At 34.6% G+C, this 22989-nt stretch overlaps 2 protein-coding genes across 15 annotated transcripts in view; one reads left to right on the top strand and one right to left on the bottom strand.

The window, feature by feature from the left end:
• The window catches only part of STRADB (STE20 related adaptor beta), a 47219-nt gene extending 36251 nt beyond the window's left edge, over positions 1-10968 (top strand). For 6 of the 8 annotated variants that reach the window (XM_074299068.1, XM_074299066.1, XM_074299072.1 and 3 more), the window contains 5 exons: positions 1900-2071; positions 2590-2694; positions 6553-6797; positions 8736-8778; positions 10160-10968. In XM_074299068.1, the coding sequence (XP_074155169.1) occupies positions 1900-2071; positions 2590-2694; positions 6553-6797; positions 8736-8778; positions 10160-10303 (709 nt within the window). In that variant the 3' untranslated portion in view covers positions 10304-10968. The remainder of the gene's footprint in view (positions 1-1899; positions 2072-2589; positions 2695-6552; positions 6798-8735; positions 8779-10159) is intronic. The other 2 variants (XM_074299070.1, XM_074299069.1) reach the window with 1 other exon arrangement.
• A 10332-nt stretch (positions 10969-21300) lies between these two features.
• Positions 21301-22989, bottom strand: part of C2CD6 (C2 calcium dependent domain containing 6) — a 118738-nt gene continuing 117049 nt past the window's right edge. For all 7 annotated transcript variants that reach the window (XM_074299030.1, XM_074299028.1, XM_074299029.1 and 4 more), the window contains one exon: positions 21301-21790. In XM_074299030.1, coding sequence (XP_074155131.1) covers positions 21425-21790 — 366 coding nt within the window. In that variant the 3' untranslated portion in view covers positions 21301-21424. The remainder of the gene's footprint in view (positions 21791-22989) is intronic.

Genomic DNA, 22989 nt, shown 5'->3' with positions numbered 1-22989 from the left:
CACTCTCCCTCACCACATATATCCCAGTACTTGCCAGATCTTGTCTCTTCTGCCTCAACATTTTTTAATATGTTCTCTTCTCTCCATCTACATAGCTCATGTAGTTTAGTCCATTATCACTTCTTGTCTGGAATACTGCAACCTTTTAATTGGCTTCCTTGCCTCTCGTTTCTAATTCAGCTTTCATATAGCTTGTCAAAGTGATTATTCTAAAGCTGCTGCTGCTATCCCTCTTCCCCTTCCTTCCTTCTCTCTCCTTTTTCCCATCCCCTCTTCCTGCTCCTCTCTTCTCTGCTACCCCTTTTTCTCCTCCTCTTCCTCTCCTTTTCTCAGAGAGGAACAGGTCTGGCCATGTCGTCCTTCTACTGCTCAATAAACTACTCTCTGTTGCTTCTAAAATCCAATATAAGTTTCTCTGTTAGCTTTTAAAGCCCTTCACAACCTGGCCTCATTTACTTTTCCAACTTTTTTAGTTTATTCTTTTTCCTCACTTTTATTGTCCAGCCATATTAACTTTCTTTCTATCCCTTATATAGCACTCCATCTGCTATCTCTAGACCTTTGCACTCGTTGTTCCCTATGCCTGGAATGCCCTTAATTCTCACCTCTGCCTATTGTAATCCCTTGCTTGCTTTAAAATTGCTCAAATGATACTTTCTTTCATAAAGCTTTTCTTGACTTCTCAGCTATGAATATCCTACATTTCCCCTCAAATTGACTTTGTATTAATTTTGCTTATTTACATACATACTGCTTCCTAATATAAGTTCCTTGAGTTCAATAATAACAGAGAGACATATACTAACTAGAAAGTAATGTATGGATCAAGAATCATTGCTGTGATCATTAAGTTGATATGTCTCACTTGTGGCTCCAATAAGCTGTAGTATCTGCAAGGGTCAACAGGCCTTAAACCCATTGGTGAGTTAGGGAAGCTTTCTACACCCACAATCTGAAGACTTCTCCAGGTGGAATGGGTGGATGGGAACGATTTGTTCTCATGGCCACGAAGGCAGCTGAAACAGGTACTTTGGAGCACTTAGGGCTTGGTCAGACATCCACTGCATCCTCAACCATCACCAGTCTTGGTTTTTTACCTCTGGACTTCAATGACCCAAGAATAGAGAATGAGGCTAATATTTTTGTGCAACTCTGCCTCATCCAATTCATGTACCAGTCAGAATATCCCTTGGTGATGTCATTGATCCTCTTTGAAAATGAAGTACCAATAAGAAGAAGCTCCTTGAAGTAGGAATTTTTATTTTTGTTTTTCCCTCCCTAGTGCCTTGAATAGTGCCAAGCACTTTTTTGATAGATGTGTTAAGCAGAGATTTTGTATAAGAGAATCTTCTTTGTTTTAGAAAGTAAATTACAAGGGGCTTTAGTTATATACAAAATTGTATTGCTTTATTTTGAAACTTAATTGCCACAAATGCTATTTTATTTATGTTTTTAGTTTTTTCCATAAACTGTTTTCACTGGCATCTTGAACAAAAGTAATCATTTTACTTCATTTTTTGCTTTTGTAAAAATTTGTCAATTTAAAACTTATTGCCTTTAAATTTTGTGACTTTGTTATTGTGAAATAAGCTCGATGGAAGGATTTAGAAATAAGTTGTCACTTATGTATGTTTGTAGCTTCATACTACAGTTCCCTATAAACTTTAATTTCTAAGCACATATAAATAACTTTTACTGATTAATGTAGTTTCTTGGAGAATTAAATATTTTAACAGTATCTGTTTGATTAGAACATTTATCCAAATAATCAGATTAATTAAAATATAAACTAGTATCCAGATCTGAATAAAAAGTGTTGCTTGAGCTGTGAAACAACAATTGATTTTTTATTCCCTTTGGCAATTTATTCATCTTATTATTGATATGTTTTTGTTTTAGGAGTATTAAAGCCAGTCACATCTTGATTTCTGGAGATGGCCTTGTATGTCTCTCTGGCTTGTCCCGTCTCTACAGTTTGGTTAATCATGGGCAAAGGTCTAAAACTGTGTATGATTTCCCCCCGTTTAGTAGATCAGTTCATCCATGGCTGAGTCCAGAACTTCTAAGACAGGTCAGAAATTATCCACATTTCTTTTAACATCTTACTTTTTATAGAGAAAAATTGTACCTTGAAAACTGTATCAACTGCCATTTTTCCTTTTTAAAAAATGATGTCAGCATAATCCATTTAAAATTTTATTGTTAAGTTGTTTTTGGTTGTGTATGACTCTTCATAATCCCATTGGGGGTTTTTTGTAGAAGTGGTTTGCATTCCTTCTCTAGCTTATTTTATAGATGAGGAAACTGAGGCAAACAGAATTAATTATCTGAGGCCACATTTGAATTCAGAACTGCTGACTCCAAGTCTGCCACTTTATCAACTATATCACTTCAATTGTCCTATTTTTTTAAATAAAATATTTTTTAAATAATTTCTACTATGGACTGAATACACCCTGATTCAGCAGAACTTTATTTGAATGTGTTTTTTTGTCTTTTCTGATTTTTTTCTTATAGATAGAACATAGTTATACTGTTGTGTTGATACATTTATTTATATATTGACTACACATTACTTTTGTTTTATAGGATCTATATGGGTATAATGTGAAGTCAGATATTTATAGTGTTGGTATTACAGCATGTGAATTAGCCAATGGGCAGGTACCTTACCAAGATATTCACCAGACTCAGGTAAACATTATTAAACTTTCCTCAGAACTACTTTCTTTTTATAAGATGCCTTCTCTTCTAAATAGCTTCTATTATGTATATTTTTTAAAATAACACAATGCTTATTCTGTAATTCCACAGAAATAACACTGGGCTTATTTTTAAAGAAGGAACATTTTTAGACAAGAGAAGGTAAAATGAGTTAAAAGGCAAAGAATCACCTGAGCTCTCTCAAATTACCCTTCAAGTAACATTAAAATAATTCCTCAAAACAATTCTGGAGCAGCAAAACCTACAAAAGGACAGATGAAATCATTCTCTAGCCCAAGTCAATTTAGAAAGTCAGCAGGAAAGGTCTGCCCTATTGGGGTAAGATTATGGTGCAGTCCAGCTCAGGCTGTGTTTGACAAGCCAACAGTAGGCCTTGAATAGGCAGCAGCAGCTTTAGTAGCTCTCAGCCTACTGACATAAATAGGTCAGACAACTGGTCACGGGGAAATGGCAGGGTACAAGACTCTGTTGCCTTATCCATACATAGTTCTGGGTCACAGGTTCATGGTAAATAAGAATATTAGAAGGAGTTGGGGTGCTAGTCACAATTCCAGTGTAGAATAGAATGCTTGTGGTGCCTCACAGGCATAGTATAGACCAGGAGAATATTAATTATATCATTCTTTAAACCATATCATGTTAGAAGAACTGAAACTTACAGATCTTGAGAACTAATTCTGAACACAAGAGTATGAAAAACTTGAAGGTTGGGAGAGCACCCTCTCCACCATGAGAGCAGAGTCCAATTTTACAGTAAATTTAAAAATCAAGAAAAAGACTAAAAAATTAGCAAACATCAAAATGAACCTAACCATAGAAAGTTACTGTGGTGACAGGAAATATCAAGACACAAACTCAGAAGAAAATTATGTCAAAGCCCCATACAAAACATGCAAAACCCCAAAGAAAAATTTGAATTGGTCCAAGGCCATGGAAGAAGACCTCAAAAAAGGTTTTAAAAATCAAAAAAATAAAAACAGGAAAAATTGGGAAAAGAAATTAAAGTGATGCAAAAAAGACTCAATAATTTAGTAAAGAAGGCACATAAAACAACTGAAGAAAATAACATCTTAAAAAAACCAGAATAAGCCAAATGGCTTACTAGGCACAAAAAATAAATCTACTGAAGGAAAAAAACCCTTAAAAATATAAAATCAACCAAAGGAAGTATAAAAACTCACTAAAGAAAATCATTCCTTAAAAATTAGAATTAGCCAAGTGGAAACTAAGGCCTCCATGAGATATTATGAAACAATAAAACAAAATCAAAAGAATGGAAAAAAAAATAGAATATGCTCTGAAATATCTTGTTGGAAGAACAGTTGACCGGGAGGAGAGATAATGTAAGAATTATTAGACTACCTGAAAATCATATAAAAAAAGAGTTTCAAGATATCACATATATATGTGTATATATATATATGTGTATGTATGTATATATATATATATATATATATATATATATATATATATATATATATATATATATATATATATATATATATATATATATATATATGATTGTAATTTATCATCATATTATTAAGAAAAACTGTCCTGATCTGGAGCCAAAGAAAGAAATAGAAATTGAAAGAATCTATTGAGCACCTCCTAAAAAGATCCCAAAATGAAAATTACCAGAAATATTATAGTCAAAGTCCAGAGCTCCTAGGAAAGGAGAAAATATTGCAAGCATCTAGATAGAAAAGATAATCATTATATTGAAGGGGATGTGGGAAAACTAGAGCATTAATGCATTGTGAAGTTGTGAAATGATCCCACCATTCTAGAGAGCAATTTGGAACTGTGCCCAAAGAGTATGAAACTGTGCTTACTTTTTGATCCAGCAGTCTCAGTACTGGGTCTGTACCCACCAAAAAAACACTTAACACTTCCCAGCTGTGTGACCCTGGGCAAGTCACTTAACCCCAATTGCCTCAAGCCAAAAAAATATGAAGGAAGATGGTATAGCCATACCAGATTTCAAACTATTATAAAATGGTAACCCAAGAACAGTTTGATACTGGCTAAGAAACAGAGTGATGGATCAATGAAATAGATTAGGAATACAATACATTGTAATAAAGGACCATAATAACCTAGTGTTTGATAATCCCAAGATGTAAGATTTTGGAACAAGAACTCACTATTTCACAAAAACTCCTGGGAAAACTAGAAACCCGTTTGGCAAATAACAATTACATCTCACACTGTATATGAAGATAAGGTCAAAATGTGTATGTGATTTAGACACAAAGGATGGTACCATAAGTAAATTAGGAGAGCATGGAAAATTTTACTTGTCAGATCTATGAATAAAGGAAGAAATTATGACCAAACAAAGAAATAGAGAAGCATTATGATATGTAAAATGAATGATTTTGATTTTATTAAAAGGGTTTTGCACAAATAAAACTAATGTAGTCAAAATTAGAAGGCTAGAAAGCTAGGAATAATTTTTACAGCAAATGTCTCTGATAAGGCCTCATTTCTCAAATATAAAGGGAACTGAGTCAAATTTATAAGACAAGTCATTCTCCAACTAACAAGTGGTCAAATATATGAACAGTTTTCAGATGAAGAAATCAAATCTATAATCATATGGAAAGAATGCTCTAAGTCATTATTGATTAGAGAAATGCAAATTAACAGAATTCTGAAGTACCATCTTATATCTATCAGATTGACTAATGTGACAGAAGGAGGAAAATAATTTCCACATGTGCAAAAATGTTTGTTGCAGCCCTTTTTCTAGTGGCAAGAAACTAGGAGTTGAGTGGCTGCCCATCAGTTGGGGAATGATTGAATAAGTTATGGCATATGAATATAATGGGCTATTATTGTTGTGTAAGAAATGAGCAGGATTATTTCAGAAAAGTCTGTAAAGACTTACATGAACTGATGCTGAGTGAAATGAGCAGAACCAGGAGAGCATTGGATACAGAAACAATGAGGATATGTAATAATCAACTGTGATGGACTTGGCTTTTCTCAACAATACACTGATTCAAGGCAATCCCAATAGTTTCGGGATGGAAAATGCCATCCACATCCAGAAAGAGGACCATGGAGACTGAATATGGATCAAAGCTTAGTATTTTCGCCTTTTTTTCTTCTTTCTTATGGGTTTTTTGGGTTTGTGGGTTTGATTTTTCTTGCATAATATGACAAATAGGGAAATATGTTTTAAAAGATTGCACATAGGAGAGAGAAAAATCTGAAATACAAAATCTTACAAAAATGAATGTTGAAAACTATCTTTACATATATGTGGAAAATAAAATATTGAAAATAAGGAAGAAAAAGAGGGAGAATGAGAGAGAAAGAGCAATAATGAGCAGGATGCTTTCAGAAAAACCTGGAAAACCTTACATAAACTAATGCAAAATGAAATGAGCAGAATCAAGAGAACATAGTATCAGCAAATGATCAATTGTGAATGATTTAGCTGTTTTCAGCAATACAATAATCTAAGAAGATTTCAAAGAATACATGATGAAAAATTATGTCCATTTCAGAGAAAGAACTTATGACATCTGAATGTAGATGACAGCAAGCCATTTTTCACTTTTTTTTTTTTTCAGGATTTCTCTTTGATGTTTTCTTTTACAATATAATCACTATGGAAATGTTTTGCATGATTGCACATTTATAATCCATATCAAATTGCTTGACATCTTAGGGAGGGCTGAAGAGGGAGGGGAAGGATAGATTTTAGAATTCAAAAACATTTTAAATATATGTTAAAATTTATTTTTATATGTAGTTGGAAAAAATAAATTTTTTAAAAGGAACATTTTATCTTAGTAAAAATTTTCTTGCTCCTAGATGCTATTACAAAAACTGAAGGGTTTTCCTTCCTACCCATTGGAGAAAAATGCAACCCTTCAAACAGAATCCAGATTAAAGAACTCCCGCTCTGGTGTAGACTCTGGAATTGGAGAAAGTGTGTTAGTTTCTAGCTTGACACACACAGTGACCAGTGAGAGACTTCACACTCCATCCTCAAAAACATTTTCTCCTGCTTTTCATAGTTTGGTAGAACTATGTTTGCAACAAGACCCTGAAAAAAGGTAATAATTACTGCATCTAAAAGAGAAAATATACCTCTTTCACATAAATCTGGAAAATTTTGCCTATCCAGATGACCTCAGATTCCTTATTCTGAGAAACCAAGGTTTTAATTTAAATAGAATCTTTTTGTATCCAAAGAATCAAGCATCTAACCAAACCAAGTTGTTGTGCTGCCATGGAAAAATTATTGGACTAGGAGCCATAAGGCCTGGGTTCAAATCCAGGATTTGCTATTTACCCGTCATAAGACTTTAGGCAAATCACTTAACCTGATTAAAGCCTCAGTTTCCTGAGTTATAAAATGGAGATAATTGTGCTTACCTGCCTGCCTTTCACAGGTGACTGATAATGATAAAGTGAGAATAGTATGTTAAAAGTGTTTTGAAGAACATAAAGTGCTATGTAATGATGATGGCATTACATTTATTTTCTATATTAACAATATAATAATTACAGAAAGTGGGATAAGGATGAGATGTTTTCATTGTAAATATTTCATATCAAAATTCCATGTTTAATTTAATGTTATTTTGGAAATCAGAGGATTGGAGATATTCCCTTTCAGTTTCATTCCTCCACATCCCCACCTGCTCTTATCCTCAGTTAATTAAAGAATTAGTTTCTGGAAGAATGACAGTCACCCAAGGAGATACTAGGAAGACCCTTCAGCTGATTGCCAAATTTCACTGACCATGGCATCATAGTAGAGTAGGGTCTGGTCTTTAACTTCTAAGATTTAGTAATTGGATTTTGTCAGTTTATTCAGAAATGATTAGATTCTGCAGGAATGAGTCACACAACACTGAGTTTATTGAAATCAGAATGCCATTCTATTCATTTACAATGGAAATGAAATTCCCAAGTAGACTCTAGTGTCTGCGTTTATGGTGGTTATTTTACTTTCTCTTCAAAGGATCAGTCTCCTTTGAAGACAAAAATAATCTTAGTGAATAGCTGCTAAAATCAAATTAGTCAGCTTGATGTATATTCATTACTATGGTGGAGTTAATACTTTTTAAATAAACCAGAATACTTATATCATTTTTCAGGGTACCCACTCCTTTGACTAATGCCAGATAAACACTTGGCAGAATTTTACACAGAATGAATGCTTTTTTCCCCACTGTTATTTGTCAGTTAGCCCAAATCAAAAACTTTGTCATTGTAGTACTTTCACATGATATACATACAACTTTCAAAATTATATTTTGTTTTCTACTAATTACCTGTTAAATTGATACCTTTCTAAATCTTTAATCATATGTAGAAAGCATTCTAATATTATCAGTACATTATATCATCCCTTTGGGGTAGGTTTCTTCTTCAGATTGCCAATCTCATCCATTTTTATTCTGTTATTCTGTTCATTTCAGTTTCAGTTATTACCTTTTACCATCATGACTCCCTAATGTGTATCTCTAGCCTTGACCACACACCAGACTCTCATATATCCTCAACTTCAATGTCCTAAATCAAATCCCTACCTCTCCCTCTACACTGGCTCCATTCTTGTTATAATAGCTTTAAAAAGCATCCCTCTTACATGGGCAAAACACACCAGCATCTTAATACTTCCTGCTCTATGTGTGACCACAGCAGATAACTTCAGGTTTCTCAGTCTCAGTTTCCTCCTTTGTAAAATGAAAACCACCTCTAAGGGCTTCTGTCCCAAAACTCATGATCCTGTGATTCTCTGCAGCAAGGAAGGCTTAGATTGAATCTCTGGCACTGAAACTACAGACTCAGTTTGGGGAGGGGAAAAGCCTGTATTTATACCTATGTGGAATTTCTTTTTCTTCTAAAAACCTTCATACACCGGTTCTTTTGAACCTATAGACCTTTAATTCCAAATGTTGACATATTTCTTGAAATCAAAATTCACTGTTTTAAAGAAAGCTATGTCCTTTTTTAATGACTTACTTTGTTTTCTGTTCCAGACCATCAGCAAGCACTTTGCTGTCACATACATTTTTCAGGCAGGTAAGCTTATCTGTTTTGGAGATGGAATCATTGTAAACAATTCAAAAGGGCAAGAAGTTAATGTTATTAAATAAGTGATCTTTGATTTGGCTGTTAAAAAGGTTTTGTAGGGTATTGAAATTGCAGAGGAAAAATAACCACATGCACATATATGTACACGTACACATAAATTATAATCATATAATCCTCAAGTAACATTTGAACTACTTTTTAAACAATTTTCCTTAATCCTAAAAAGGCTGCTGGCAAAGCATAATTTCTCTTAGGTTAAGAGTTTTAAAACTGCTAAGGGCAGATATACCTTGCAGACTTCTGCCTTGAGAGCCTTTGGCCTATTGTCTTTCTCCTCTGTCAGATGACCAGAATCAATGGAGGGTTAGGATCAGGACCAAGAAACAATTTTATGAAATTATTGTATGTAATGAGGTTTGGTGCAGGGCAGGGAGTTGTGGGAACCCTCTTGTGGTGACGCAGGTCTTTTGTAAATGAATTTATGAACCTGAAAAGTTAAAATGGCAAAATTAGTTTATTATTAGAACTGAGAGGTCAGCTTTTGCTGACTGACTCTTCAGGTCCTGACAGAGAAGTAAAGATTTAGCAGAAGAGATCTGGCAGAGAGAAGGAGAGGGAGAGGGATAAATGGGCAGGAGACAGAGGGAGAGGGATAGAGCGGAAGGAGAGAAGAGAAAGAGAAAAAGAGAGAGAGAAATCCTTTAGCAAAATGAATAAGGTCTTGTTAAGGAAATAGGAGAGAGAGATAAAGGAGTAACGCTGAAAGAGCAGGCAGAGAGTCCCTCAAAGGTAGCTATGCTAAGGGAGGTCCCTTGGCCTGGCATGATTCCTGCTTTGAGATCCTCTATTGCAAAAGGATTGAGCCCAGGTGCTTCCTTTTATAATTAAAACTTTGGCTAGAAGCCGGGGACAGCTCTTGGTGGGGGCTGGGAGCAGTTTGACCTAGAATCAGACCGAAATCTTCCAATAGAAGTTTCAATTGAATGAGATTACTGACTCAGGCCTAGATTTCCGGTAGATTGGGACACTTTACTGGGATGGTACTGAGATAACTCTATTGAGGTCTGTAGAAATCTCCATCTCCAGCTTGGGCTAAGTAGGAGTGGTCCTGGACTCAACTAGTCCCACCCAGATAACAGAAACCACTTTATCTTGATTCCCTGGGGCAGATCTCTCTGGGGAGAGTGTTCCCCACCCCACCCCAAAGTCAGAGAAAGAGTGTTTTGGGACTCCCCTCATCATAGGCAAAAAATTGCATTGTCATTTCTGACCTGTATTTTTTCCTACCCAGAGAGCAGAACTAAGATTTTTAACTTCTGTACTAGTTGTTTTGCTCTTTTTTTTTTTTTTTTTTTTTTTTTTTAAACAGATAAAAGAACAGACCCAGGATTCAATACTTTCATTGCTGCCTCCTGCTTGTAGCAAATGGCCAGTGGCAATACCTCCAGTATCAACCTGGACTGAGCCTAAATATATTCTTATGGATGAAGAAGACATTGACTGGGAATTCTAGAGACTTCAGATCACTCTTATGTCCTATTTACTTGACCTCTTTGCTGCTTTTTCTCTATAATGGCTAAGTACCTGTGCCAGAGCCATACTTGAAAACACAATTGTTGCACTGGAAATTTTAAACCACTCTTTTCCAAGGGGGCACTACTTTAGCAGCCTTTCCAAATGGCTCTAAGTGCTATCACAAGTACTGGAAACTTTTAGAATTAAGAATTTGGTTGCTTTCTTTAGTTGTGTATTTTGTTTAAACTGTGATTAATTCCTTCTTGATCTCCAAATATAATGTTGATCTATTTTTCTTATGTTCTTGGCTATTTTCAGGGTGAATGGATCCTCCAAGGAGGAGAAGACAGTAACTCTTCAAATACATTTTTTCTTCTACTTTCCCTAACTTTTTGACCTCTATCATGGGAGAAACGGATAATTCATATTGGCATCTATTTTAAGTAGAAAGAAAATGTCTTTTTTTTTCATTTGTCTTCTCCTGATACTATCTATTCTCTATCGATCTGAGCCTAACAACATTAAATGATTCACTAGTATTTTTATAAAGGAATATGAATTTTTTCCATTTCAAAAACATCTAATTAGTTGCACTTTTAAGTTAAATTCATGCACCCTATGTAACTTCAATAAATATTCATTGAATTGAGTTTATTCCATCAATGTGGTTCTTCCCTTTGTGTGATATGATCCAACTTTAGCATAGGATGTTTTTATTTCTAATTGAGAAGAGTTTTTATACAGACTGCTAGATTTGTTTAAGTAAAAATAATTCTTATATAGCACTGTCCTTATTCTCCAGGGATTTGTAATCTTGACTCTTAAGAGCAAGAATTCTTAACCAATGGATCTATGGACTTATTTTAAATATTTTGATAATTGTATTTCAATATAATTGGTTTCCTTTGTAATCCTATTATTTTATACATTTAAAACATGAAATCAGGCTCAGAGGCTTCCCCAATCTGATTGCCAGAAGAGTTAAAAACCCATGGTTCCAAGGGACTAAGTTTATATTTAATTGAAGTTTTTAATGGAAATATTGGAAGGTACATACAAATATGTTCCCATCTAATGAAGCACACAATGACGTTACATTGAGCAATTTTCCATGAATATTGTGTATTCTCTCATATATTTGCAATATGACAGTAGTAGGGTGACCCTTAGAACCAGCCGCTAGGCCTATCCACTCCTCAGCTCTGATGTGATCAGCTTTGTGACATAGCATGGAGCTTTTGTCCTATTAATGTATTATGATCAGTGCCATGTGACAAGCATATTACATCTTATATCATTATCCCTTTTGTTAAAAGTGTTAGTTTTCCATCAAAGCTTTTATATCAGTCATGAGACGTAAGCTAAAGATTATAGGAAGATATTGTGACTTCACAGCAAGATCTAGTTATCCTAAAATGTTTATCAGAGCAAGTTGATAGAAAAAAGATGTATTTACATATTCTATTTCCTCTAGGTAGTTTATATGTTTTTTAAAATATTCTGCCATTTCACCTAACTTGTTACATTTGACTGACATAACTGGGCAAAATAACTCCTAATTTTATTTCATCTTCATTTGTGGTACTGTTGAGGTATGAGAAATGAGGGGTGAGAGATCTCCAGAATGGTACTGCAGATTCTTGCAAAAGAATTCGCAATACCAAATGCAGGCGAGGTTTGTGGCAAAAAATGGGTTTATTACACTGAGAAGAAACCCTGAGAGCTTTCCTGATTAGAAATTAGCAAAGATGGGTTTACACTGAGAAAAAACTAACAATCCTCTTAGAATTTTTAGCAAATGTTTGGGATTCAGCCTTTTGAATATATTGGGTTTTTATGGCCTAGGCTAGGGAGCCATCTCCAGATGAATTTGAGATTTTCAATTCAATGAAGGGTGGTGATATGCCCCAGGCCAAGATCTCCAATTGAATTGCAGGTAGAGATCCTCATGTGTTTTTCTCCTAAGAACAGGAGGGTGGGGACCTTCCCAAAGGTCAAGAGGAGTTGAGATTTTTGGGTTTCTCTAACTCAGGTCCACCTTCCCCACAAAGATTGGTGAGGGGGAAGGGGCACAATTTATATCAGTATGTTCAGGATTTTCATTTTTTGGTAAGATTCATTGCTATAGTTTAAAGTTTTGTCTTGTAAATGAATATTACTCTTCTCTCTGCCTAAGACTTGTACAGAATGTCACTTGAAGAAATTGCATATATGTTTTTAAAATTTGATTGCAGTATCTCTCTTCTCTTGGAGAAACATGTCTGCTGTAGGACTTTCATGCTTATGTATAGAGTATTAATTTAAGTATTTTTTGAGCTGACACAAAGATACAAATCCAACCAAGGGGTTTGAATTGAGTATAGGTAATATTTGTATTAATTAGTCACCAGGTACTTCTCTGCTTAATAATCCAGGCCTCTTGTCATTTCTTACAGAAAGACTGCCTGTCTGTGTACATGCATGAGGAAGCACTGCTAACATTACAGTAGTGGCAATTTCTGCCCTTTCAGGTCATCCCCCAGTCCTGACCTAGTGAGTTAATATTAAACAGTAGAATACAAGTATGTTTTGGCTCAGGGCCCCATCTCTTTGGGAATGACTTTCTCTTAATTACCTGTAGATGCAAATAATCAGTGTGTGATCCTTATAATTTATTGTCCCTTCTCGGGTCTTCTATGCAAATGGGCAAAGTCACCCCACCACGAACTCTCCCATTCCACCCTACCCCAGAAGCACCAGTCTCTTAAAATGGAGGGAAAGGAATTTCTTCTCTCCATTTCACCAGGGTCAAGAAAAAGATTCATTAACTAGACTCTGGAGTAATATAGACCATGGCATCAATTCTTCACCAACAAAAAGCCTGGCTTCCCTGGTTTGTCTCTAGACCCAATAAGCTGCCTGACAGTGATGAGAAGTTTACCCATGGAAAGCGCAATACCTTTTGGCCTATTTGTTATTCCTCAAGTCTGTATCACAAAGGGATTATCAGATTGGGTTGGGAAGGAGGATAATCCACTGATATGAATGATCCCATAATTTGTTCCATCAAACTATCCATGTAATTTATCCAGTCCCCTGTATGCCACAGAAGCAACTTAAATAAGTAGAGTCATCCCTGTCCAATTTGAGGTTCCTAAGAGCAATTTATTTACAAAGCAGAAGCAAAATCTTACCCATTGTGTAGAATGAAGTACTGTCGGGATAAAATAGCTGGGCCTGGATCCTTTCTCTTGTTACTCCCAGAATTAGTATTAAAGCAGCTCTTAAATTTGTTGAAAGGTACACACATTTCAAGGCTTGCAGAATCAATGTGAATTTAGAAAATTGAATAAAAATTAAAAGGACAGTTCCATGTTCAGAGAAGAAATATGCAATTAATATAATTGATGGTATTATTGGAAGTTAAGAAACTACACTACCTATAATAGTGGGCAGATTCACTTCACTTTGCCCCATCTTCCTCTGTAAAAAATGAGATTAGATAATCTCAAGTCTCTTCCAACTCATTCTAGATAGTCTTTCAAAACATTGTTTTTAAAATAGATTACTCTGGGACTTCCGGCCATGATGGCAAAGAGGCACAACATAGCTACATAAGCTCCACGTTTTCTCTCAGAATTTATTTCATGACAAGCCTCAGAATTAATGCTTGACCGGAAAAAAAAACACACAAATAATTACCAACAGAAGACATCCTTCAAATTTGCCAGAAAAGGTCTGTTTTTGCTCGGGGGAGGGTGCAGGCTGAGGGCAGGAGCGAGAGCAAGTCAGCTCACACTGGAAAGACTGGAGGGGGGAGGGGTGCGATATCTGCCATTTCTGCGAAACGACCTTTACCACAGTGTGGATATTTTGTCCTGGCAGCAAGCCAGGAGCAGCAAAGAAGCTGTAAACACAGGAGATAAAGAAAAACCCCCCGAAAAGTGTCTCTCGGAACCTGGCCATCCCACCCCCACCCAGAGTGACTCAGCCCATTCTTAGAGCCTCAGTAAACAGACACAGCTCAGCCATTGCTGTCCTGCTAGTGCCTCGCTGTTGTCACCTGCAGTCTGTAGAGGAAGCCTGGTAACACCATCCAGCCCCATTCCCCCCCCCCCCAAATAGACCAATTGTTTCTCTTGTCAGTTTGTTTTCTTCAATTCCCACTCTGACAAAATGAACAAAAAATTTAAAAGGGCTCTAACCATTGACAGCTTCTATATGGATAGAGAGCAGACTTCAAAACCTGAGGAGACTAAAAACAGACTATCCCCAGAGGAATCCCCAAAGGGGGATATGATCTGTTCCTCAATACACAAAACTCTCATAGAAGAAATCAAAAAGGTTCTCACAAGAGAGCTAGAAGAGAAATGGGAAAAGGAAAGGGAAGCTTGGCAAGAGAGTCTGGAGAAGTCATCCCACGCATTTAAATACAGAGTGGATGAAGAAAACAAATAATTGAAAAACAATATTAGTGAATTAGAAAAGGTAAACAACTCCAAGGAAAACAGGATTAGTGAATTGGAAAAGGTAAACAACTACAACGAAATTAGGATTAGTGAGTTGGAAAAAGAAAATAGCTCTCTAAAAAATAAAATTGGTGAAATGGAGAAAAAATTCCATAGAACAAAAAAACTCACTTAAAAACTCAATTGGACAATTACAAAAAGGTATAAAAAATATAAAAGATATTTTAAAAAAGCGAGTAAAGAAAATACTTCATTAAAAATCAGAACAAACAAATAGAAGTGAATGACTCAAGGAGACACCAAGAACCAGTCAAGCAAAACCAGAAAAATGAAACAATGGAAAAGAATGTTAAGTACGTTCTTTGGAAGACAACAGACCCGGAAAATAGATCCAGGAGAGACAATCTGAGAATAAATGGACTTTCTGAAAAATATGATGAAAAAAAGACCCTGGACACTATTTTCCAGGAAATTATCAAAGAGAACTGCCCAAATGTTTTAGAAACAGAGGGTAAAATAGACATTGAAAAAATTCATCGATCACCTACTGAAAGGGACCCTAAAATCAAAACGCCAAGAAACATAGTGGCCAAGTTCAAGAACCATCAGACAAAGGAAAAAATATTGCAAGCTGCTAGAAAAAATCAATTCAGATATGGAGAAGCCACAATAAGGATTACCCAGGATCTAGCAGCATCCACATTAAAGGATCTAAAGGCCTGGAATATGATATTCCAAAAGACTAAGGAACTTGGTATGCAGTCAAGAATAACTTACCCAGCAAAAATGAGCACCTTTTTCCAGGAAAGAAGATGGACATTTAACGAAATAAATGAATTCCATCTATTCTTGAGGAAAAAACCGGACCTAAACAAAAAGTTTGATCTCCAAATCCAGAACTCAAGAGATTTCTAAATAGGTAAAAAAAATCTTGAGAACTATATTTCTGCCATAAAGATATATAAAGAACACATGTACAATTTGTTCTAGAAACTAGAGGTGGAAAGTAAATTATATCATAAAAAAGGGTAAAGTGGTGGTACTACATCTCACAAAGAGGCAAAGGTAACCTATTATATCTGAGAGAAAGAATGGAAAGGGATGAACATAGTGTATATCATATTCTCATTAGAATTGGCTTAAAGAGAAAAATACAGACATATTCGATTTATGGTGAAACTCCACTTCATTGAAAAGTGGGAGGGGAAAAGTGAAAAGGGAAAGAGTAAGATAAGGGGAAGGGAATACAGAAATTGTGAGGAAAAAAGGTAAAATAGGGGGAGGAACTCTAAGGTGGGGGAGGGATACTTTTAAAAAGGGAGGGCTGTGAAAAGCAAGTGGTACTCACAAGTTTAATACTGGGGAGGGGGGTAAAGGGAAAGGAAAGGAGAAAAGCATAAGCAGGGGTTAACAGGATGGCAAGCAATATAGAATTAGTCATTTTAATCATAAATGTGAATGGGGTAAACTCACCCAAAAAGAGGAAGGAGTTAGTAGACTGGATTAAAAGCCAGAATCCTACAATATGTTGTTTACAGGAAACACACCTGAAACAGGGTGATACATACAGAATAAAGGTAAAAGGTTGGAACAGAATCTACTATGCTTCAGGTGAAGCCAAAAAAGCAGGAGTAGCCATCCTCATCTCAGATCAAGCAAAAGCAAAAATTGATCTAATTAAAAGAGATTAGGAAGGGCACTATATCTTGCTAAAGGGTAGCATAGATAATGAATAAGTATCAATATTAAACAATATTAAATGCACCAAGTGGTATAGCATCTAAATTAAAAGAGCTGCAAGAAGAAATAGACAGCAAAACTATAATAGTGGGAGATCTCAACCTTGCACTCTCAGAATTAGATAAATAAAACTACAAAATAAATAAGAAAGAAGTCAAAGAGGTAAATAGAATACTAGAAAAGTTTGATATGATAGATCTTTGGCGAAAGCTAAATGGAGACAGAAAGGAGTACACTTTCTTCTCAGTAGTTCATGGAACTTATACAAAAATTGATCATATATTAAGACAAAAACTTCAAAATCAAATGCAGTAAGGCAGAAATAGTAAATGCATCCTTTTCAGACCATGATGCAATGAAAATTACATTCAATAAAAATCCAGGGGAAAATAAATAAAAAAATAATTGGAAACTAAATAATCTCATACTAAAGAATGATTAGGTGAAACAGCAAATCACAGACATAATAACTTCACCCAAGAAAATGACAATAATGAGACATCATATCAAAATGTGTGGGATACAGCCAAAGCAGTAATAAGGGGAAATTTTATATCTCTAGAGGCCTACTTGCATAAAATAGAGAAAGAGAAGGTCAATGAATTGGGCTTACAACTAAAAATGCTAGAAAAGGAAAACATTAAAAGCCCCCAGACAAACACGAAACTTGAAATTCTAAAAATAAAAGGAGAGATTAATAAAATTGAAAGAAAAATTTTGAATTAATAAAACTAGAGTTGGTTCTATGAAAAAACCAATAGACAAACCCTTAGTAAATCTGATTTAAAAAAGGAAAGAGGAAAAGCAAATTGTTATTCTTAAAAATGAAAAGGGAGACCTCGCCACTAATGAAGAGGAAATTAGAACAATAATTAGGAGTTGTGTTGCCCAACTTTATGCCAATAAATTCGATAATTTAAATGAAATGGAAGAATACTTCAAAAATATAGCTTGCCCAGATTAACAGAGGAAGTAAATAGTCTAAATAGTCCCATTTCAGAAAAAGAAATAGAACAAGCTATTAACCAACTCCCTAAGAAAAAATCCCCAGGATCAGATGGATTTACATGTGAATTCTACCAAACATTTAAAGAACAATTAGCCCCAATGTTATATAAACTATTTGAAAAAATAGGGAATGAAGGAGTCCTACCAAACTCCTTTTATGACACAGACATGGTACTGATATCTAAACCAGGTAGGGTGAAAACTGAGAAAGAAAACTATAGACCAATTTCCTTAATGAATATTGATGCTAAAATCTTAAATAAGATATTAGCAAAAAGACTACAGAAAATCATCCCCAGGATAATACACTATGACCAAGTGGGATTTATACCAGGAATGCAGGGCTGGTTCAATATTAGGAAAACTATTAGCATAATCGACTATATCAATAACCAAATTAACAAAAACAATATGATCATCTCAATAGATGCAGAAAAAGCATTTGACAAAATCCAACATCCATTCCTACTAAAAACACTTGAGAGTATAGGAATGAATGGACTATTCCTTAAAATAATCAGAAGCATATATTTAAAACCATCAGTAAACATCATATGTAATGGCGATAAACTAGAATCTTTCCCAATAAGATCAGGAGTGAAACAAGGTTGCCCACTAACATCATTACTATTCAATATTGTATTAGAAACGCTAGCCTCAGCAATAAGAGTCCAGAAAGAGATTAAAGGAATAAGAGTAGGTAATGAGGAAACCAAACTATCACTCTTTGCAGATGATATGATGGTATACTTAGAGAACCCAAAAGATTCTGCTAAACAGCTATTAGAAATAATTCATAGCTTTAGCAAAGTTGCAGGATATAAAATAAATCCACATAAATCCTTAGCATTTCTATACATTACTAACAAAATCCAACAGCAAGAGATACAAAGAGAAATTCCATTCAAAATAACTGTTGATAGTATAAAATATTTGGGAATCTATCTACCAAAGGAAAAGTCAGGAATTATATGAGCAAAATTACAAAACACTTGCCACAAAAATAAAGTCAGATTTAAATAATTGGTAAGACATTAAGGGCTCTTGGATAGATCGAGCGAATATAATAAAGATGACAATACTCCTTAAACTAATCTATTTATTTAGTGCTATACCAATCAGACTCCAAAGAAACTATTTTAATGACCTAGAAAAAATAACAACAAAATTCATATGGAAGAACAAATGGTTAAGAATTTCAAAGGAATTAATGAAAAAAAAAATCAAATGAAGGTGATCTAGCTGTACCTGATGTAAAACTATATTACAAAGTAGCAGTCACCAAAACCATTTGGTATTGGCTAAGAAATAGACTAATTGATCAGTGGAATAGGTTAGGTTCACAGGACAAAATAATGAACAACTGTAGCAATTTAGTGTTTTGACAAACCCAAAGATCCCAATTTTGGGGATAAAAATTCATTATTTGACAAAAACTGCTGGGAAAACTGGAAATTAGTAGGCATGGACCCACACAACACCACATACCAAGATAAGATCAAAATGGGTCCATGATTTAGGCATAAAGAACGAAATCATAAATAAATTAGAGGAACATAGGATAGTTTACCTCTCAGACTTGTGGAGAAGGAAGGAATTTGTGACCAAAGGAGAACTAGAGATCATTATTGATCACAAAATAGAAAAATTTGATTACATCAAATTAAAAGGCTTTTGTACAAACAAAACTAATGCAAACAAGATTAGAAGGGAAGTAACAAATTGGGAAAATATTTTTACAGTTAAAGTTTCTGATAAAGTCCTCATCTCCAAAATATACAGAGAATTGACTTTAATTTATAAGAAATCAAGCCATTCTCCAATTGATAAATAGTCAAAGGATATGAACAATTTTCACATGATGAAATTGAAACTATTTCCACTCATATGAGTGTTCCAAATCACTATTGATCAGAGAAATGCAAATGAAGACAACTCTGAGCTACCATTACACACCTGTCAGATTGGCTAAGATGACAGAAACAAATAATGATGAATGTTGGAGGGGATGTGGGAAAACTGGGACACTGATGCATTGTTAGTGGAATTGTGAAAGAATCTATCCATTCTGGAGAGCAATCTGGAATTATGCCCAAAAAGTTATCAAACAGTGCATATCCTTTGATCCAGCAGTGCTACTACTGGGCTTATATCCTAAAGAAATACTAAAGAGGGGAAAGGGACCTGTGTGTCCCAAAATGTTTGTGGCAGCTCTTTTTTGTAGTGGCTAGAAATTGGAAAATGAATGGATGCCCATCAATTGGAGAATGATTGGATAAATTGTGGTATATGAATGTTATGGAATATTATTGCTATGTAAGAAATGACCAGCAGGAGGAATACAGAGAGGCCTGGAGAGACTTACATGAACTGATGCTGAGTGAAATGAGCCGAACCAGGAGATCATTATACACTTCAATAACAATACTGTATGAGGATGTATTCTGATGGAAATGATATCTTCAACAAAGAGATCTAACTCAGATCCAATTGGTGATGGACAGAATCAGCTAGACCCAGAGAAGGAACACTGGGAAATGACTGTAACTGTTTGCATTTTTGTTTTTCTTCCCAGATTATTTTTACCTTTTGAATCCAATTCTTCCTTTACAAAAAAAAAAAATCGGTTCTGCACACATATGTTGTATCTAGGATATACTATTACATATTTAATATGTATGGGAATTACATATTTAATATGCCATCTAGGGGAGGAGGTGAAGGGAAGGAGGGGAAAATTCAGAACAGAAGGGAGTGCAAGAGATAAGTAAAAAATTACCTATGCATATGTACTGTCAAAAAAGTTATAATTATAATTTTTTTTTAAAAATTAATTAAGTAAAATAAATAAATAAAATAGATTACTCTGATGACATATTAAGCAAAGCAACATTTGCCTGAAGTACCATAAAGGTACTTATAGACCTTTCACTTCAATGTTTCTATGGAAGCAGATTTTTACCAAGCTGGAAAGGTTTCAAGAATGAGGCTGGTAATAATGACTCTGTCTCTCATTCCAGGAAGGCCTAGCAGCCCAGCTGCTTCTGACTCAATTCAGGAAGACTATCTACAGATTCTAAATGGGAAACTTAGGATTGTGGAAGTATACATTCAAATTTATTGCGTCTGAATGTGAATGGAAGACTTGGGGCCACAACTTTTTATTCTATCTGAACTGCCTTAGAAAATGGATTTTGTGATGTAAAACTATTGGAATTCATTTTTAGACTGTCCCATGATGGAGAAACATTTGCTCCCATTTCCTTTGTGCACACTTAAGAGTTGCATTAAAATACTTGGGATCATTTGAAATACCATAAAAAAGGAACTGTTCCAACTAAAGTGCTATTCTATTGCTTTTTGAAAGCATAAAAGTCAGCTGAGGGTCTTATTCAAAATAGCTATCCACCAAGTTCCAGAAAACAACACAGTCCAACTTCAAGATCTGTTGGGGAAACTTCTAATTAACTGAAGAATAGTTGAGTGTCATCTATCTACTACTGAGGTACATGTATAGGCATTTTTAACACTGCTGGAGGAAGCCTTTTGCACAGATCTCTAAGATATAACAAGGAAGACAACTTTTATCAGTTGCTGCTCATAACCCAGTAAATAAAACGAGTTGGAAACCTGAAGTGGAGGAAGACTGAAAGTCAAATTCAAATTCAGTCCTAGATAAAACCAATACTTGGTTAAATAAGATTCAAGTCCATATCTACATAAACAGCAGTACATTAAAAAAAAAAATCCAAACCATCCTGTAGTAAATAGTTCCCTCACAAATAAATATACATATATATTCATCATAAATGTTTATTTGTATTTCAGTGAAAACAATGACTCTAACAAGATGAAATTTTGTAGTGAGCTGCTAAATAAGAGGACTGACCTATGCACATTTCATTAGTAGGAGATTCATGTACTTAATAATCATCCTCATACTTGCGTTTCACATACGAACTGTTTAACAACTGTAGAATATCACAAATGATTGAACATTTTTCAAGATCTTTTAGGTCTTTTTTCTGATTATATTCCTCTAGACTTGGGTTTGTAACATTTAAATGAAATAAGCCTGCTGAAACCACCCGTGGGGATGTAAATTTCCCAAAGTTTTCTTTCAATCGTTTGTTAAACTCAGGAGCAGTATTTGGTCTTGCAAGATTTTTTAATGTGTACTGGTTATCTTCCGGGCTTTTACCCAAATCAAACCTTACTCTTGCTTTTGCTTTTTCAAGATGCTTAAATGAGGTCAAATGGATATCTTCCTTTTTGTTTTCTGATGAATCCTAAATATTAAAAATAAAAGCAAAGTAAATTAATAATTTAAACTTAATTTAAGTTTTTAAAGCTAAAAGCAATATAGCTCATATAGTTAAGAGGGATAGAATAGTAACATATGCTATATAGGTAGTCCCCAACTTTCAAACACACTTAATGGACTGGATTTTTCTATGCAGAAAAAAATGTTTTTCTTGCTAATCTTTTATCCACACTTCCCTGAATTTTTGCTACTATAGCTATAGTTATTCATTTGATGCTTTCAAATAATCTATGAGTTCCAGAGTGGAAAAACAGATGAAATATTATATTTTTTCAAAATGGCCCTGGGGACTAAATCAGGCAGGACAAACCTGCTCTTGTTGGCTTCATCTCTTTACCCAAAATTCAAGAAAATTTTCAATTATATTTATTTCACCTAAAGTATATGAATTAAAGATTAATGAATTATCTTTTAAATTATCCAGCATTTATACACATCATCCCTCATCCACCACCATCTTCCAGAGACAAAGGAAATCTGAGTTTTGGGGGGAAGTTTGGGAGGAGAGTAGAAAACCAGGTAATTTTGTGACCTTGGATAAATCAATTAACTTCTTCTAGCCTCAATTTTCTCATCTGTAAAATAAGAGGGTTGAACTAAGTGTACCAAGGTGCCCTCCAGCTTTAAATCTATAATCCTGTATTACTAGTTCAAAAACCTCATCGTACAGAGGGAGAAACTGGGTCTACTGAATATTTTATATAATTTTTTAAATATTTGCAATACTGCATATAATTCTGACATCTAGGAAAATAATTATTTTCCTACTTATTCCCTGGTGAGGAAATTCCTTCCCCCAATGAATGTTTTCATCTTTGAAATCAAAGGGCTAAGTGCCAATTAGTGCAAATGAAGTAGTTGCATTATTCAAATTTGTACTGTATAATACCCAATGAAAATGAAATCAATGATTACATTTTACACAATTACACCTTCAAATAGTACAAATTCTAATATATGATACTACTTCATGGAATTTATTATTTATTATTCACACTAATCTAGCAATATCTTGTTGTCTAGAGTAGTGAGAGGTTTAAGTGATTTATTTACTCATAATCATACATCAGTATGTGTCAGACAAGAATTTGAATTGAAGTCTCTTTTAAGACTGATTCTCTTACTCACTATTCTTTCATATATATATATATGAATTGAAGTCTC

This window comes from Sminthopsis crassicaudata, chromosome 3 (genome assembly GCF_048593235.1).
Source record: "Sminthopsis crassicaudata isolate SCR6 chromosome 3, ASM4859323v1, whole genome shotgun sequence".
NCBI classification, from domain to species: domain Eukaryota; kingdom Metazoa; phylum Chordata; class Mammalia; order Dasyuromorphia; family Dasyuridae; genus Sminthopsis; species Sminthopsis crassicaudata.
The sequence above is the reverse complement of the archived record's forward strand: the minus strand, read 5'-3'. Positions and strand labels throughout refer to the sequence as shown.